Source organism: Sordaria macrospora, chromosome 4 (assembly GCF_033870435.1).
Source record: "Sordaria macrospora chromosome 4, complete sequence".
Taxonomy (NCBI): domain Eukaryota; kingdom Fungi; phylum Ascomycota; class Sordariomycetes; order Sordariales; family Sordariaceae; genus Sordaria; species Sordaria macrospora.
The window spans coordinates 574,125-590,555 of NC_089374.1; the positions used below are offsets into that span (position 1 = coordinate 574,125).

A 16,431-nucleotide genomic window follows, 5' to 3' on the forward strand; every position below is an offset into this window, starting at 1 on the left:
GACGCGTTGGGCATCCAGAAATCGAAAGTTTCAAGGTCGCTCCCGCCACGCTCCACCGTTACCGTAGCAGGTACCTGCCTTGTTTAGTCCCGTCTAAAGGGGCCGTGCTCCTATGAGTCTCCATGGCTTCCGTGTTGCCGTCTCCGAGTGTCCTAGACAGGGCAACCGAACCCGCAGACACTATCACTTCTCGCATGGATAACGATATATCCCACCACCACAGACAATCATGGCAGTGACATGAGCAGCTTATTGCAATGAAGGTGAGTGCTGAGCACCCCAGAGTGTAAAGCACTTTTAAGGAATGGCTTAAGAGCGACAGGTGGAAGAAAGAACGCCGTGCGTGCTAAGGGAGGAGAAAGAGTTTGAAGCACGACCGGTACTTATCTCGCATTATACAACCCAAAGATTCAGACAATGATGTAGAGAATGATAACAAAGACCCTATCTTGCTGTTGTCCATCGAACTGGAGCTACCTATCTCTAGAGTTGTGCAAAGTTCAAACAATGGCTTCGAGTCAAACAAAGAAAATCAATGTAGAAGAACCAAGACTAAGAGATTGTCAAGAACTCCGACATGGACATCTACTTATATCAAAGACACAAGAACCACAATACTGCAAAAGAAAAGCATTTGTTCATAGAATGAAACGAGAGTGTGCCGAAGGACCTACGAGACATTATTTGCGTTTTATCACATGTCAGAGAATGATTTGAGAGCGATGGTGACCAAATATGAATTCACAAGAGCGGAGTGGGAGCAGCAAAAATATATCAAGCGAGTTGGGTCATTGTCAAACAACTATCTGTGATGAAGTTCTATCTGTATCTGGGCTACCATTTCCTTTACCCATAAACCCCTTTTCCTCGCGTTTTCTGTCGATCTTCCATCATATCAAGACCTGCAATGGTTGAGTGGTGGCCTAGTGTCTGGTGTTAAGATCCCTAGCACACAAGTTAGCGTATATCGAAGGCATTGAGGACAGATCAGGGAGTAACTTACAATTTATGATATCTTTGGAGGGCCGGATTCTCCAGTCCGGATGCAACAGAGTCGTCAGCGGACTCGGAGGTCATGATCGAGCTTTCCTCCTGTTCGGATTGCTGGCCAGCTCCCTGGGTGGCGCGGCCGAAGCGCGGTTCTCTTTGCGGACCCTGGCACGCTCATCGCGGATTTCAGCGCATCGGTCGCAGCGTTTTCCAGTTTCCTTGGGCATCCAGGCAAAGTCGGTGGAGCATGTACCGGTACCGAGGGCCTTGCGGCGTAGGATCTCAAGTTCCAACTCCACACCAACCCGGCTCTTCAGGTGGCGGATGCAGAACTTCGCATTCCGCTTCTAGCGGAAGCGATCGCACTGCACGCCATGAACCCTGTGAGTGCAACGGGCATGGCTGCTGTTAAGGAAAGCGGAGGCCGCGTCGAGGGCTTGGCGGAGGTTGTTGATGGTGTGTACAGGCTTGAAGATGTTGGCGACGGCGGGGTGAGTCAAGGCCTCGACGTTTAAAGTCGTGTCCAACTTGACGGGATGACCGAAGACCTCCTCGGCAGTCCTGCCCTGGGCGACATCCTCGTAGTGGATTGGGTCAAAGGGGTCGACGCAATAGGCGGGGGGCGCAATCTCGTTGTCCTGGGGTTGCTGGTGCATGGTATTGTCCTGGGTGCTTCTGTCGATGGGGGTGTTGAAGTCGAACTCGGCCGGGGAGGGGATGGAAGATTGGTTAATGTCGAAGTCGAAGTCGTGATGACCGTTCTCGGCGTCGGAAGTGAAGTGGATGTATCCCTGGATGTAGTTGGGCATGTTGTTGGATGTATTTTCGGACATTGTGATGAAGTCTCAAAGTGGTTTGGTTGAGGTTGGTGATGTGTGGTGGTGTGGTTCGGTGCTTGTGCTTGGTTGACGTTGAGTCGAGGTTGTGGTTTGATGATGGAAGAGGGAAAGAATTTGGTCCGGATGGGGGAGTCCTAGAAGTCTTCTTATGCTATGGGAATGGCGACACTCTGCACCATTAGTCCCCAGGTTCACTGCCTTGCGAACCGAGGGTGAACAGCGATGAACAAATAGATTAGACAACACATAGCCCATCCAGCTCTGAGCCAGCTGCGCCTGTTCACAACCGCACTTCGATACTGTTCAGAAAACTCAAGTATCGGGAGGAACCGACACGCCTACTATACGTCATTCTTTACTCAAGAATCTCCATCAAACTTCTTCGTTTATATGCGCTGTTCATCGGAGTTGAGAAGTGCAGTGAGCTGTGTAAAACGTAGTAGAGTCGGTGGATGAATAGCAAGCCGAGTGACACTCAAGAGCCAGCACACATTCAAGTGTAAGGATATATGTCCAAACTTGATGAGTGAACATGACAGAGGTAGTGAGAAATATGAACAGGGTAGAGGTACCTATGAGAGACATGTCGTTAGCTAACTTGCGGAGGGCTTGTGCCATTTCGCTCAACTGAACGAGTCCATGGATGGTTAACCCCTTCTCAAACCCTGGACGTTTAATTTCCGTGTCGCTCGCTGCTTCATGTTCATCTTTTGCGATTTTGCAACACGTTGAGGTATGGCTATGCTCCCGGTCACTTGGAGACTGTTTGTCAGGGTCGTCTTCCGTGAGCTCCATATACGGTGGTAGGAATCCTTGCCGAGTTCTAGGCGAATTGTCGACTTTGTTGAACGGGCCCTATCGTCATCTCCCAAGTGTTGCATCTTACAAATCGGCGATGAGAAGCGCGTTCCGATAGACGACTAGGCCAGGCCTGGGGAAATCGGAGAGTCAATGAGAAGCTGTGACTATCGCAAAGAGTTGATGAACGGGACGGGGGAAACGGAGAGTAAAAGCAGCGAAAGAACTGGTCATGATCCGATGGACTTGGGCACCGGACTGTGAATGTGTTGCGATTAACCTGTGGTTGCCGAAAAAGAGGAAATATCACCAATTGACCGCTCTGAGGAAAGCGCTATGGCCATGCATGCCCCTGACAGGGGCAGATTGACCGAGCCTCACCACGGACACTCGTCAAAATGGTAATGATTGAATCCCGTAAAATTTCTATCAACTTGATGAGGTAGTGCCCATAGGTCTCGCTCTCACCCCTGAGCCTAGCATTGACTCTTTTCATCATATCGTGTTCCAGCCTTGATGGGAACTTGGAGGTGATATTCTCTACAGTGGTCTGTGCGAGGACACTCCACTGCGTTAACAGCGGGTCTCATAAGGATTGCCCGTGATGTCGCTAAAGGATGTTAGCGTATGGCCACTTATGCACTGTTTAAGGGGGAGTAAACAATCCAGCTGACAGGCTTTCATTTCGTTTTCAGACAGTGCACCCCTAAAAAAAAGAATTTTTATTAACCAAACAGTATCTGCGCAGCTATGAAATTACTGGAACGCATCTCCGAAGACGAAGTCGAATGGTGGGAGCCACCGCAAGAGCCCTACGGTCAGTGAAGAAGATATCACAGGGGATGGTGGTGGGCGCGGAGACTGCGTGCGCTAACAGCGCTTACAGCGTGCGCTAACGATGTTTACACCCAGCGTAGCCCCGTAAGCCCGCTATATGACATGATCCTTGCTAGCTCCAACTTGATGGGCTTTGGTCCAGTTTTCTTCCAACCTATATCGCCGCGAGACACTTCTTTATTAAAAGACCTGCAACGGAATTGGCACTCTACGACGCTCATTTTACGGATCCGAAATATTTGGAGAAGAGATGAACAAAGAGATCACAATTTAACCCAAAGTCCAGCCTTTCACTGAGACACCTGAGCAAAGGACTGTGTGCTTGGAGAACAATGGCCTTGGCGGCGTTGCATCAATCAAAAAAGATGCCACTAGTTGAACATGAACGGAACAATGTTTATAGCTTAGAGTAGCATCGTATCAAGAAGCTTCTGCCTCGTGATCTTTATCTCTCTCAAAGGGTTCGGGCTGGTCAACTGGTGTCAACGATGACGATGTTCTGGGGAAGGGCGCTGGAATGAATGGTAACAACTTCATATTGGTTCTTACTGTGTTTCGATTGTAGACATCATGCTGCTGTTGGACGACGTCGGAGACATCCTGTACGACACTGCTGTGGTACGCTTTGACCAATGATCATGTTACGATATTGATAGATGGCGGTGTTGTGCTGCACTTGGTTGCTGGGCTTGGTGTTGGCCCCTGGATACGGTGTTAGAAGTACGTCGAGGGGACAATACCTCTACGCAGCGACATCATTGTCCTCTTTGAGTGCGGATGTGTTTTGAATTCTTTTGAGAATGAGGGGATGTCTTTGAAGTAGGAAGAGAAGCCAATTAGTCCTATGTTATTTAAATGATTCTCTACCTACCTAAGGTAGCATTCTAAAAACATTTGTCTCCCGCATCACCACATGCGTTCAAATTTTCAGGCGTTGACTCCGGCATGACTCCGCTGGGCACAAAATTAAGTTGGGTAGGTACATCAGCCTGGACGGCAGCGCTCACCACAATTCAATCATGTCAATCAAGGTAACCAATCAACCAAGCAATTACGTGCTCTCGAGAGCTCAATCAAGCAAGTTCGCGAAGGTGGAAAGTTGACTCCCTGATTGATTGATTGACTTATAGTCACATGACCTTTCACGCGACCTTCCAACAATTAGATCAGAGATTTAGCAGTTGTGTCGATTCCCTCGAGACAGGGGGATAGGCTACGCGACTTCCGACGCGACGACAGCCCATCCTCGCACGTAATCCCCAGCTTTGGTTCTACGGTCGGAAAGCCTTCCAATCCATCCAGTTCAATTGCCTAGACTTTATGGCCCTTAGTGTATTTGGCGGGCGTTCTCCGGCCTCCACTATCGCACAGCTGTCCGAGTCATGGTCCTCAAGCGATTCTGGCTGCTTCGACGGCTTCCCGATCGGGAAATGGCGAGGGCGTTGTTTTATCGAGGACGAGCGCCTTTGGAAGGGATCTGTCACAGAATGCACTCGGGCGCCTCTTCCGGGACAAACTATATAAGACCACTTGAGCGACCGAACTGCCAGCTTGGGTTACTTGTATGCTTTTGGAATATAGCCTAGTGGTGTAGTGGTCCGCCAGCGCCGTGACAGTTGTGAAGGAGTGGGAGATCCAAGACCGTATCGGGACGCTTGTTTCCGGTAACGCATCGAGCAACGACACCCGCACTACTGCCTTCTTCCGCCAGATCAACCCCGTCTTTACTAAGACCAATATGATAGAGCTGCCTATGCGCTGCTACGGCCACATCCTTAATCTAGTGGGCAAGGCCTTCCTTCACGGCGAGGACTACGAGACATTAGAGGAGGAATCTCAACGGCAGAACTCCTCTGATACTCTCCCGGCTGATCTACGATTATGGAGGCAGCAAGGCCCTGTTAGCAAACTCTGGAAGATCATCAAGTTCATCAGATCATCGCCCCAGCGCAGCGAATCTTTCAAAATCCTAGCCCAGGAAACTGACAATCAAGACGACTGGCTGCTCCATGAAGAATCAACAGCCGAGTTACAGTTCACTCTCAGCAACGACACGCGATGGAACTCCACGTACCTTATGATCGACAGAGCTATCAAGCAGAAGAATCACATCCAGTCTTTCCTTGTACAACTCCAACTCTCTGAAGGCGAGGGATAGGGAATTTCTACCGAAAACTTTCTTACTGCCGAGGACTGGCGACTGCTTGCTGAGCTGAAGGCGGTAATCGAGCCTCTTTACTTTCAAACCATGAGATGCCAAGGCTGAGGCGAGAAGGGCTCTTTCGGCTATCTCTGGGAGGTCCTTTCTGGGATGGAGTTTCTCCTGGAAAAGCTAGAGGACTGGAAGCTCTTCTTCGATGAGCCAGGAGACGATGCTATTAGCCAGAGCCAGGTTCATCTACCTTGTCGAGCTCTACGCAATGGACGCATACGAGGAAATCAGTCCACTCGTGTACGATCTCCCGAGTTGAATACGCAGGCCTTGCCTCTCCACGTTCAAGAATAATTCTCCCTCGGCCCTCCAAGCGTAGCGGCGCGCCTGAACGTTCTCTCTAGCGACTCGCGAGGCTACCTTTGTCTCTCTATCACAAACGCGTGGCAGAAGCTCGACGAGTACTACACAAAGCTTGGAGAGTCTCCCCTCTTTGCAGCAGCAGTCATTTTACATCCAGGGCGTAGTCTGCGTTGGCTTGAGACTCGCTGGAATACGGGCGATCAGCTTGCGTGGCTTTGAGATGCCAAGGAAGGTCTCGAGGGATACTGGACAGCGTGGTATCACGATCAAGCGAACAACCAGTCTCCTCCTCATCTTCCTCCTACAACAAAAACCCTTGGCGCCAAGTGTTAGTGCTAACTCTTGGTTGCCCGCAAAACCACTAACACCACCTAAATCGCCGTTTTCACGGTCGATATCCAAACATTCACAACATCAAAATGTCTACGCCTTCGCCCTCTGGGCCCCCCCAACCACCGCCGCCGGCTATAATACCGGTTACACCTCTGCCGGACTCTGTTTTCGTCCTACCCCCGCCCTCCACGACGGCGCAGTCGGCCAAGAGAGCCCGAACTGCTGACGAGGAAGCCCGTCCTGCCCACGCCACCACCGCCACCTCTGCTGCTTCCGGCCCCATCACGTCTTTCGCTGAGACCCTCATCTCTGAAGCTCTCGCCAAAGCGGAGGTCTATCGCTCCTTCGCCGCCTTTCTTGACACCGAACTCGCCCGCTTCTCCGCCGTCTCGCCCGCTCACGCACGTGAAGCTGACCACCTCGCACGGACCATCACCGCCGCTCTACAGAAAAACTCTGCCTCACCTCCCTCGCCCACCCCGGTTACGTCTGCCCCAGCCGCCAAAAAGGCCTCCACTTCCTCTGCCAGCAAGGGAAAGGGACCCATCTCCTACGCAGAAGCTGCCGCCCGCGGCACAGATTTCACCTCCGCCTCCCGCTCCGCTTTGAACTCCCAATCCAACTTCACCCGTAAGGCTGCCGTACCCCAAAGTGACGGCCGCGTCTTTCTTCGACTTGATAGGGACTCCCCTTACGTCAACACAGATGCCTTTGCTATTTGCAAAGAAGTGCAAACATCCCTCCGCCTCGCCCCCGCCGACATCCCTGGCTGCCACAAGGTCCCTACTGGTTTTGCCCTCGTGCCCAAGGATGACGCTGTCCGACAGACCCTCATGGCCCATAAGGACGAGATTAGTGCCCGTTTTGGTTGCGTCCAAGTCGAAGTGCCCAAGAAATGGGTCACCTATGCCGTCCAGAATGTGCCTATGACGATGCGATTCGGTATGGTCCCTGTAGACACAACCACCGCCATTAAGGACGAGGTTCTCGTCCAAACCGGCCAAGAGCCTGTCGCCCTCCGTCCCTCCCAGTCCTACCACCCTGGCGAGGCCTATGCAACCTGGCTTATCTCCTTTGATAGGCCTGTCTCTCCCTTCCGCCTTTTCGACGTTAGCAACGTCAGCCGCCTCGTCCAGAAACGGCGCCCACTGGACCAATGCACCGAATGCTTTGGGTGGCATGGCCGTAGAGGGTGCGCTCGCGCTGCAAAATGCCCACAATGTGGACAATACTCAATGTGGACAATACTGCCCACGGTGAGCATTGAGCAGCACGAGCGCACCCTCTACGGCCATGCCACCCAAAGCATTCGGTGCATTGGTCCAGTGGGCGCCGTTTCTGGACAAGGCGGCTGACGTTGCTAACGTCAAAGAGGCGGAAGGGAGAAGCAGGCCTATCAAAGGAGATAAGCCAGGTTGCATAGGCCTCGCCAGGGTGGTAGGACTGGGAGGGACGGAGGGCGACAGGCTCTTGGCCGGTTTGGACGAGAACCTCGTCCTTGATAGCGGTGGTTGTGTCTACAGGGACCATACCGAATCGCATCGTCATAGGCACATTCTGGACGGCATAGGTGACCCATTTCTTGGGCACTTCGACTTGGACGCAGCCAAAAAGAGAACTAATCTCATCGTTGTGGGCCATGAGGGTCTGGCGGGCAGCGTCATCCTTGGGCGGCAAAACCAGTAGGGACCTTATGGCAGCCAGGGATGTCGGTGGGGGCGAGGCGGAGGAACGTTTGCACTTCTTTGCAAATAGCAAAGGCATCTGTGTTGGCGAAAGGGGAGTCCCTATCGAGTCGGAGAAAGACGCGGCCGTCACTCTGGGGTACGGCAGCCTTACGGGTGAGGCTGGATTGGGAGTTGAAAGCGGAGCGGGAGGTGGAGGTGGAATCTGTATCGCGGGCGGCAGCTTCGGCGAAGGAAATGGGCCCTTTTCCCTTTTTGGTAGAGGAAGTAGGAACCTCCTTGCTTGCTGGGGCAGTAGGGTCCGGGGTAGGCGAGGGAGGTGAGGCAGATTTTTTCTGCAGGGTGGCCATGTATCACGGGCGAGAGGGCACCGTTGGGGGTAGGGTAAAATATGCGTTGTTGTACAAAGGAGAGAAAAAGAAGTGTGCGTGGAGGACTGGCTATATAGGCGAGAGCCCGGCAGGCCAGTCCGTGCGCTCGCACGTGGGATCGCACGTGACTGCATAACATGTGGCTAGTGCGTTGGTGTCCACCGTAACCCTGTCAATATCGTGGCCCCACCCCTCTACTCCGTAAAAACCCTGTAAGGTTGTCAACAGCGCCACCGCCGTCAGCGTGCTGTTGCCAGGCCTTTCTCGTGCAAGTCCATGAAAAGAAGTGCGAGGTCTGGATCCTAGCGATGAAGCGCTGTCAGTAAATTCCAATAGCAAGGGAGAGATTGTGCCGCGTAGCCGCTTCCCCCGTGACGGGGGAAACTGCATATGCCTTCCTGCAGAAAAAGGGATGGAAGGGATTCTTCCAGCTTCCACAGAAACATGTCAGCAGGGCGTCCTCGTGCTCGAAGCGCTCGTGGTAGTCCTTGAAATCCCCGTGGCCAGACCTGGCCGCGAGGAGGTGGTGTAAAGAGCGTCTGTCCAGCTCTTTTAGTTCGTCGTTAGGCTTGATAGAGACCCCGAACCGGTAGTCTGCATATGACTCTGGCTTGTTCGCGGCCCACCATGCCTTGAAATCCGTACGCGCCTCCCTCTTAGCAAGTCGCCTTGAGTGCGCAAGGGTAGCCAAGCCTTCATTGACTACCTCTCCTCCTTCAGCGCCCGCCTTAGCGAGCTCGTCAGCAATCTCGTTGCCCGTGATGCCCTTGTGGCCAGGAACCCAGCGGACGTCCACCAGACTGGGGCCATAGCCCTTTCGGATGGCGCGGAAATCGAGGAAAGCCGCTTGTGACGACGCAGCTGGGGTTCCTCGGAGTCCTCTAATGACGGACGTGTTATCAAGGCATATCGTAATGCGTGGTCGGGCCTGTGCCTCCGGGAAGAGCGCCACAGCGGCCTTGAGACCATGCCGCGCGCCTTCGGCCTCCGCATCAAAAACTTCCGCTTGTTCTAACTGACCGCATCCGCGGCCGAGTTCTGTCTGTCCTTGGAAGATTACGTAGCCAAAGCCTACGCACTCGCCCTCTGGTCTTATGTTACGATCCAATCATGGAGACTAGACTAGCCGACCAATCAGATCGGACCCGAAGTCCCGGGGACCCGAGACGAAGGCTCGGGTCCACGGGTCCAGTATATCGGGTCCATGAAGACCGGTATAAAAGAAGGCCTTCCCCGGCCTCTTGTTACCGGTTCTTCAGCAAGCAATAGCTATCACAATCTACCAGTACCTTTTGGCTACTACACTGTTACTCTATTGTTCTATCCCAGCGATAATACTCCTGTGCTTGTAACGGTTCGTCACATCTTACTTCGGCGTCAGGGTCCTCCGCGTGCGCAGTACAGATAATGGAAGGAATAAGGGAATTGATAATGCTACGAAAGGAAATAAACTAGAAAATAATGGTGGTCGACCAGGGATGAGAACATATGGCTGTGAGTGATGCAGCGAAAACAGAATAGCAACTCTGCCATCCATGAGACTTTGTCGCAATATGCTTGATGCAAAGACAATCAGTCTCCTAAAAGACTGCACCCCGGTCAAGATTACTGCAAGGACGATGCCCGGGTAGCCCCGTGCATTGTCATCATGCGCAAGCTTCATGTCCTTTATCTCTCCCATTGCGTTTGCTATCGCATATTGGTGTCGCCGCTCGGTGTCGCCATACATAGAGAAGCTTGCGACCAGCTCGGCCCAGAGGAGAATCGCAACCCGTTCCGTAATAGCTGCATTGAGAACTGTCTGGTAAGTTATCCTTTCTCTCTGTCCCGTTTTTATGCGATGCTGTGCAACTGCGGTGCACAACTTCGACTTTCTTCCGCCTCATCGCAAGGCCGACCATGAAAGTCTTCCTGGCATTTTGTTGTTCCTGAGAGATCAACCCGTCCTATTGGAACACCTGCTGTCGAATTGGCTCCCCTCTCCCATCTTCCATCGCTGTGCCAGGCTGGCTTTGATGACTGGAAATGTGCCGACAGCTTACTTCCTGTTCAATCCCTTCTTAATGGCCTCGGTCTTTGCGTCGCGGCTCGCTTTGGATGACCGTTTGGGTCTGTTAGACTTGGGCTTCTGGACGCCACCATTCTGGACGTAACGAGGCACCCAAGTCACGCCCGCCTCCCTCCTGAGTCTGGCGCGGTTGTTTTTCTCGACCTGGCGCTGGTGGCAACTGTGGCAGTGCTTTCCAGCACCATTGTCGGCCTCGTGGAAGCACTGAGTGCAGGACCAGATGCCACGCATTTGGCGAGCGATGATCTCTTGCTGAAGTCTCTCGCTGGGCGGGGCACTCATGCATCCAAAGCAGAAAGCCGTACCAGGCTGCCAGATTGATTTCTGGTTGCAACGTTGGCACAGGACACCGTGATCGAGGGGCTCCAGGAGCGGCGCCTTAGAAGCGGGGGCATTCAACTTAGCGGCTGGAATAGCGGCAGATGTCCGGTCCTGGTGGCCTTGAACAGAAGTGAGGATGTTCAACTGGGCGTGGCTCATGTTGGAATGGCCGGTCAGTAAAGTGGCCGGACGGACAATGTGCGCATCGGCATGGATTGTAGGGGGAACAGGAGCATAGTCGCCGGGCAAAGCGGCCTTCGGGACGATACCCTGATGGGCTTGAGCGACAGTGATAGCAATACCATGGTTAAGCTCGGCTCGGTAGTCGTGGTAATTGGTAGAATGAGCAACTTGGATGATGTTGCTGGTGCCATCGGGTTGGGTAGGTTCCTGTTCGGCCTTCTTCTTGTTAGTCAGACTGACCTGGAGCGCTTGCAGGTTGATTGCGATGGCTACAACTCAGATCAGATTACTTACGGTGGAAATCTCCGACAAAGGGTGGGTAGCTTGATTGGTGTTCTTCACCCCGGTCGCGTTGGCTGGCTCGTTGGTAGTAATGCTCGCCTTTTCGGCCGTGTCGCTCGGCTCGTATGATGTATTGCTCTGCTTGTGGCCTTTGTCGCTAGGGTTGTAGGTCGCGTGAGGTGCCGGATAAGTAGTAGTATTCGGATCGTAGGCTCCGTTGGTCTGGTGGTAGGTAGTAGTCTTTGGATTGTACGATGGATGGCTCGGCTGGTGGGTTTTGTCGCTAGGATAGTTGGTCGTTTCAGGCGCCGGGTAAGTTGTAAAGTTTGGATTGTAGGCCGCGTTGGTTTGCTGGTAGGTTGAAATGTTTCGATTGTAGGCCGCATTGTTCGGTCTGTAAGTAGACTTGTTGGACTCGTGAGGCGCATCGTTCGGCTTGTAAGATGTATCGTCCGCCTTTTGGGCAGCGTTTTTGGGCTGGTAGATACTATAGATCACGTCGTCGGCCGTGTTGTCGGCCGTATTGTTGGTTGCGGTGGCTAAACTTCCTGTCTCGGTGGCCAAGGACTCTTCGAACATGAAGCCATCCTCTGTCTCGGGATCGTCGTTGTGGTCTTCGGCGTCCTCATCATAGTCGTCCTTGCCGTAGGCGGGGATGGGAGGCAAGTCAAAGTTGGCGTGCTCACGCAAAAATGCGTCGAAGTCAAACGAGTCGTCTTCCTCCATGATGAATAGCACGGATTGCCATTTTCCTGCTTTGGTTTGTTTAGGCTTCGCAAAATATGCCTACCTTTGTCCGCGATCAATCGCGTTGTTGCGCTTGTTGCAAGACAGCTCACCTTTGGCTGTCGGGTGATTGTTGATTGCACAAGTGCTGGAGATCGCAAAGGTGAGGAATTTGTACAACGGAAAGAGTGATGTGGGCAGGATCATAGAATGGCGACGCGCAAAAGGCGGCAACCAATTAAAATTCGCAGCGCACCTTCCCTCTCGGCTTCGAATTTGGACAGCAATTGAAATGGACGAAATGTCATTCAGGGTCGCTCCTGCCACAACTGAATCCAAATTGAGCCGATTGGGGAGCGGGGACTGGACCCGTTTGTCACCTCCATCCATCCCAGGTTGGAAGCTTGGCGACACCATTTGCACCTAAACACTGAAAGGTGCGGTTGATCAGCATCGAGGAGTTTCAGAATTGTCAGAGTGTTTCTTTGTCGAGCTGGTAGTGAGATTTGGGGCGTATATACTGGACAAGATGTTAGTTTAGACGTTCCGTACCTAATTCGCGTGATGTCTTTCTTTTCTTTTTTCTCTGTCACGAACTTTATTCGCTGTCGCTAGGCCTCTCGGATGAGATCGTGAACTTTGACGCCAAGACCAGAGCATGGCCTCCATCTGAAGAACCTGAACGACGGAAAGCCTGAAGTCCTAGACTCTCAACTGTTTTCGCCAGACGGGCACAAAAATCACTTTGACACTTGGATATCCCCGTGTCCGTTGAGAAGTAGGACGAAACGAATGAGAATGAGAAGATAAACATGAAGACCATTTGAAGGTACCTTACTATGGAAGAAGAAGATAAGGATCTTTCGACTAGAAGGATCGGAGTGGGAGAAAATGAGGTTCGGGCAGTAGCAAAAAGAGAAACTATAAGCTCAGAGGTAGCAAACCGTGCCCAAAGATACCCCGCTAGAGGTGGCTAAACACTTGTTCCCTTGCGCAAGAGCCCTGAAACCGACCCTCCGCGATGGATAGAGAGGTGGTACTAACACCAAGAACGTTAGGACGTACGGCGATGAGGAGTCGGCAGTGCCAAGGGAAACATGGATAACTTCCACCCTTTCCACTACGTTCCTCTCCCTGGCCACTTTGGTTTCGACTTCTTCGTAGCTTACTGTCCTCAGCGTCCTCTCCATATTTTCCACATGACACAGATACCTTGTTTAGTATGAAGTAGTCCGTTTCACTCGTTGGAGCCTTTCTCACAATCCTCGGGTCCAGTAGTCTGCTGACGGTTGCCCTGTTGAGGGTTGCCCTGTTGAGGGTTGCCCTGTTGAGGGTTGCCCTGTTGAGGGTTACCTTGCTGATGGCTGATAGGCTGAGGGATGATATACTGATGGCTGTGATGCTGAGGGTTGGTCGCCTGAGGGGTGATATACGGATGGCTGCGATGCTGAGCGTTACCTGCTGAGGGTTGACCTGCTGATGGCCGATATTCTGCTGGCCGACGAAAAACATCACAAGCTTCTGGTTAGCCGTTGCAAGACCCAGATCAGTTTTATCAAACTGGTATCGATGGGTGGCGGCGTCGATGCGGGAACAGTCCTCGTTGGTGAGTGCGTCGATGGCACTTCTCCGCCTTGCGTCCTCCATTTTCGAGTGCGGTACAAGATTTAGCTACGCAGCTGGCGCGCTCTGGGTAATGCGATCTGCTGCTCGTGATGATGCGGTGCGCAGAAGGGACGATGGTAGTCGCGCTAGTTTTCTGACCCTTCTTGAAGCCAAACCACTCGGCACGAAAAAGATCACTCTTTTGTAATCGTGCGGGGTTGGAATTCTTCTTTTCGGGATATGATGTGATGCGAAGAAGGTGTGATGATTTGCTTGAGACCGGAGAGGTGTGCGGGAAAGGGAAGGGAGGATGCAGTACGCAGTAAAGATCTGGAAGGAGGGATGGATCTCTGCGTGATGAGCGGTTTTGAATTTTGGGGAGGAAGCCGCAGAAAACGCGGGTGTCTATGTGCTGCCTGAAAACGATGAAAGTTAAGGATTACCGTACCCGTAGGACCTGCTCAAAAACACTAGGGAAAATTGTGGGGACTGGGAAGCAATGCCAAGGCCGCAGCACTTGCGGAACGTACCCCAGACTCCCAAACAACGAGATTGTCCTCGGAATAAACCCTACCTAGCTATTGCCCTGTAGCTTCGTCGTCAACGGCGCCAATTCGGTCAGTTATTGTCTGATCTTGAACAAGGCCCGTCAGATAATTGTCGACACGTCGACTTGATGCTTCATGATTGTACGTATACCTAAATTCACTCGACCCCGGGGCGTCTACTGACCATACCACACCATGGTTGTGGAGATCGTGAGGCGTATAGGGGCTTTATCCAGCCGCTATCGATTGGTTTGAACGAGAAATGTCAGGAGACCCCCTCATTGTAGGCGACGAAGGGGAACGCAAGAGATGGGATATGAAAAGTTCATACGAAACGTAAGCAAAAGGCAACGACAGTGGACGCTGACCTCGGGACAAGCAGCGAATTCGAACATCACAAGCGAGCACCCGTTGATGCGGAAGGCTGCTGGCCGCCAGATACTTGTACCATAACAGATGGGCAAGTTAAAAGGCAGTCTGTTTCAACGATTCTTTCCTTGAGAACGCCATCAAGACATGTAGCTCCCAAGTGGTCGACATTGCGAGGATGGCAGTTAGGGCTGGCAACGCGACTAGGGAAGAAAGCCGAGCTGGCAGAGAATACATCTGTCGAAAGCGCCAACTGTCACACGGACATATGCCACACTCCTGGTATCACACGGACATATGCTACACTCCTGGTGTCATACGGACATATGCCACACTTCTAGTGTCATACGAGGAAGACCTACATGTATGCAGATTTCTAGATACCTTGGAGCCTCAGGTGACAAGGACCCGTACGTACTAGATAGGTACCGTTTCCCTTTGGCATAAGAAGGCCTTGAAGCCCAGCCTTCCCCTAGAGGTTGAAAGGTTCAACAAGGCCTTCGAGACCAAAGTAGTTTATCAGCGGAATTGAACTACTGTTCCAAGCCCAGAACACTGCCCTTGTCACACCAACAGCCTACTTCGAGTCTCAGGGATTACATGTCGGGTTTTTGTCTCAACGCAGAAGCGCTGTCTGCTTTCAACGGCCTGGTCGACCAAAGTGTTTATGGGAATTGCTGATCGTCTTGCGTCACAAGCTTCATTCGTTTCATTATCAACGGCGGTGTCATTCGCTGACTATTTCGGGCTTCTCTGCTCTAGCTCGCTACACTATGTCCATTGTAATTGCTCTACTGCTTGAGGAAAAGCTGTCAATCTGCGTTGACCAGGATGACTGCGACCTGTGTGTCATATGGGATCAAGATTCACATGTTTTGCCTCCCGTTACTGGTCGTCAGAGAGGTATACTTGCAATCATAACCAACCAGGTGCCGGACACGTCACCACGAACAGGTTCCAAAACAGCAGAAAGTGATATAAGCTTGGTAAGTCAGGCCTCATGTGTCCCTACTGGCCCAGGAAGGCAAGTCAAGGACACGGACAGGTTTCCAGAGCGAAGTATTCCCACATTAGTACTTCACCCGCGTAACTTTCGGAAAGCAGTATGGCAGACGGCCAGCCCTCGACGAACAGAGCTTCGTGCGAGTGGCCTTTGGGCTTTGAAAGGGAATTGATGGACATCAATTGTGTTGGTCAGTGTGACAAGGGCAGTGTTCTGGGCTCGGAACAGTAGTTCAATTCAGCTAATAAACTACTTTGGTCTCGAAGGCCTTGTTGATCCTTTCAACCTCCATGAGAAAGTCGGGCCTTAAGGCCTTCTTATACCAAAGAAGGTTGGTACGTACCGAGCCCTGTGCGCCAGGCATCGGCGCGAGTCTATCTAGTTCATCTGCCTACAAGTAGATCTTCTGAATGCCAGCCTTCGTCCAGTTGCCCGTCGGTAATTCCGGTCGCTGGTTTAATTGATGAAAGTCGCCGGCGAATGTCCGTGTGGCATTCTGTCGGTAATTCCGGTCGGCAGTTTGACTGATGAATGTCACCGGCGAATGTCTGTGTGACACTGGCCGAGGCAAGGCTGGTATTGTATGGCGAGGTTGGGTTGATGTCAAGCATTGAGGCTCTATTGAACTTCAAACCCAGGAGTGTGGGCAATGTCCGTGTGAGTGTGACAGTCAATGAGGATGGCATCCTGGGAACCGTCGGGTGAGCAGCGCGGAGAGGTTGGCTTGTCCGCTATCATCGTCGTTGTAGGTTCACAAGAGGTCCGTCGGGAAAAGATTGTGGTAACGCAGACGGAAAGGGACGAGATGTCACACGGACATTGTTACACGGGCATTTGCCCACAGTTCTGGGTTAGATGTTCCGAGGCTTAACAGAACCCCAACACTTTGCATTAGCCTTAACTGCCGATGGCGCTGAGCATCATCCTGAGGTTCCCGTTTCATCACGGGGCGAGAGGG

The 16,431-nt window shown here is 52.2% G+C and overlaps 4 protein-coding genes across 4 annotated transcripts; 1 reads left to right on the plus strand and 3 right to left on the minus strand.

Annotated features, from left to right (window-relative positions):
• Window positions 1–1,073: 1,073 nt before the first annotated feature.
• Window positions 1,074–1,823, minus strand: SMAC4_09453 (uncharacterized protein; the record flags this gene model as incomplete). The annotated part of the gene is made up of 2 exons (XM_003349053.1): window positions 1,074–1,322; window positions 1,371–1,823. 2 exons carry the CDS (start codon window positions 1,821–1,823, stop codon window positions 1,074–1,076), a joined length of 702 nt encoding a protein of 233 aa, XP_003349101.1.
• Window positions 1,824–6,398: 4,575 nt separating this feature from the next.
• SMAC4_13605 (uncharacterized protein) lies at window positions 6,399–7,667 on the plus strand (the record flags this gene model as incomplete). Its single annotated transcript, XM_066091500.1, has 1 exon — window positions 6,399–7,667. The coding sequence occupies one exon, from the start codon at window positions 6,399–6,401 to the stop codon at window positions 7,665–7,667; it is 1,269 nt and encodes a 422-aa protein (XP_065946723.1).
• Window positions 7,668–10,406: 2,739 nt separating this feature from the next.
• On the minus strand, window positions 10,407–11,948 carry SMAC4_09682 (uncharacterized protein; the record flags this gene model as incomplete). The annotated part of the gene is made up of 2 exons (XM_003343581.1): window positions 10,407–11,180; window positions 11,235–11,948. 2 exons carry the CDS (start codon window positions 11,946–11,948, stop codon window positions 10,407–10,409), a joined length of 1,488 nt encoding a protein of 495 aa, XP_003343629.1.
• A 1,237-nt stretch (window positions 11,949–13,185) lies between these two features.
• Window positions 13,186–13,595, minus strand: SMAC4_09681 (uncharacterized protein; the record flags this gene model as incomplete). Its single annotated transcript, XM_003343580.1, has 2 exons — window positions 13,186–13,350; window positions 13,407–13,595. The coding sequence occupies 2 exons, from the start codon at window positions 13,593–13,595 to the stop codon at window positions 13,186–13,188; spliced, it is 354 nt and encodes a 117-aa protein (XP_003343628.1).
• Window positions 13,596–16,431: the final 2,836 nt, after the last annotated feature.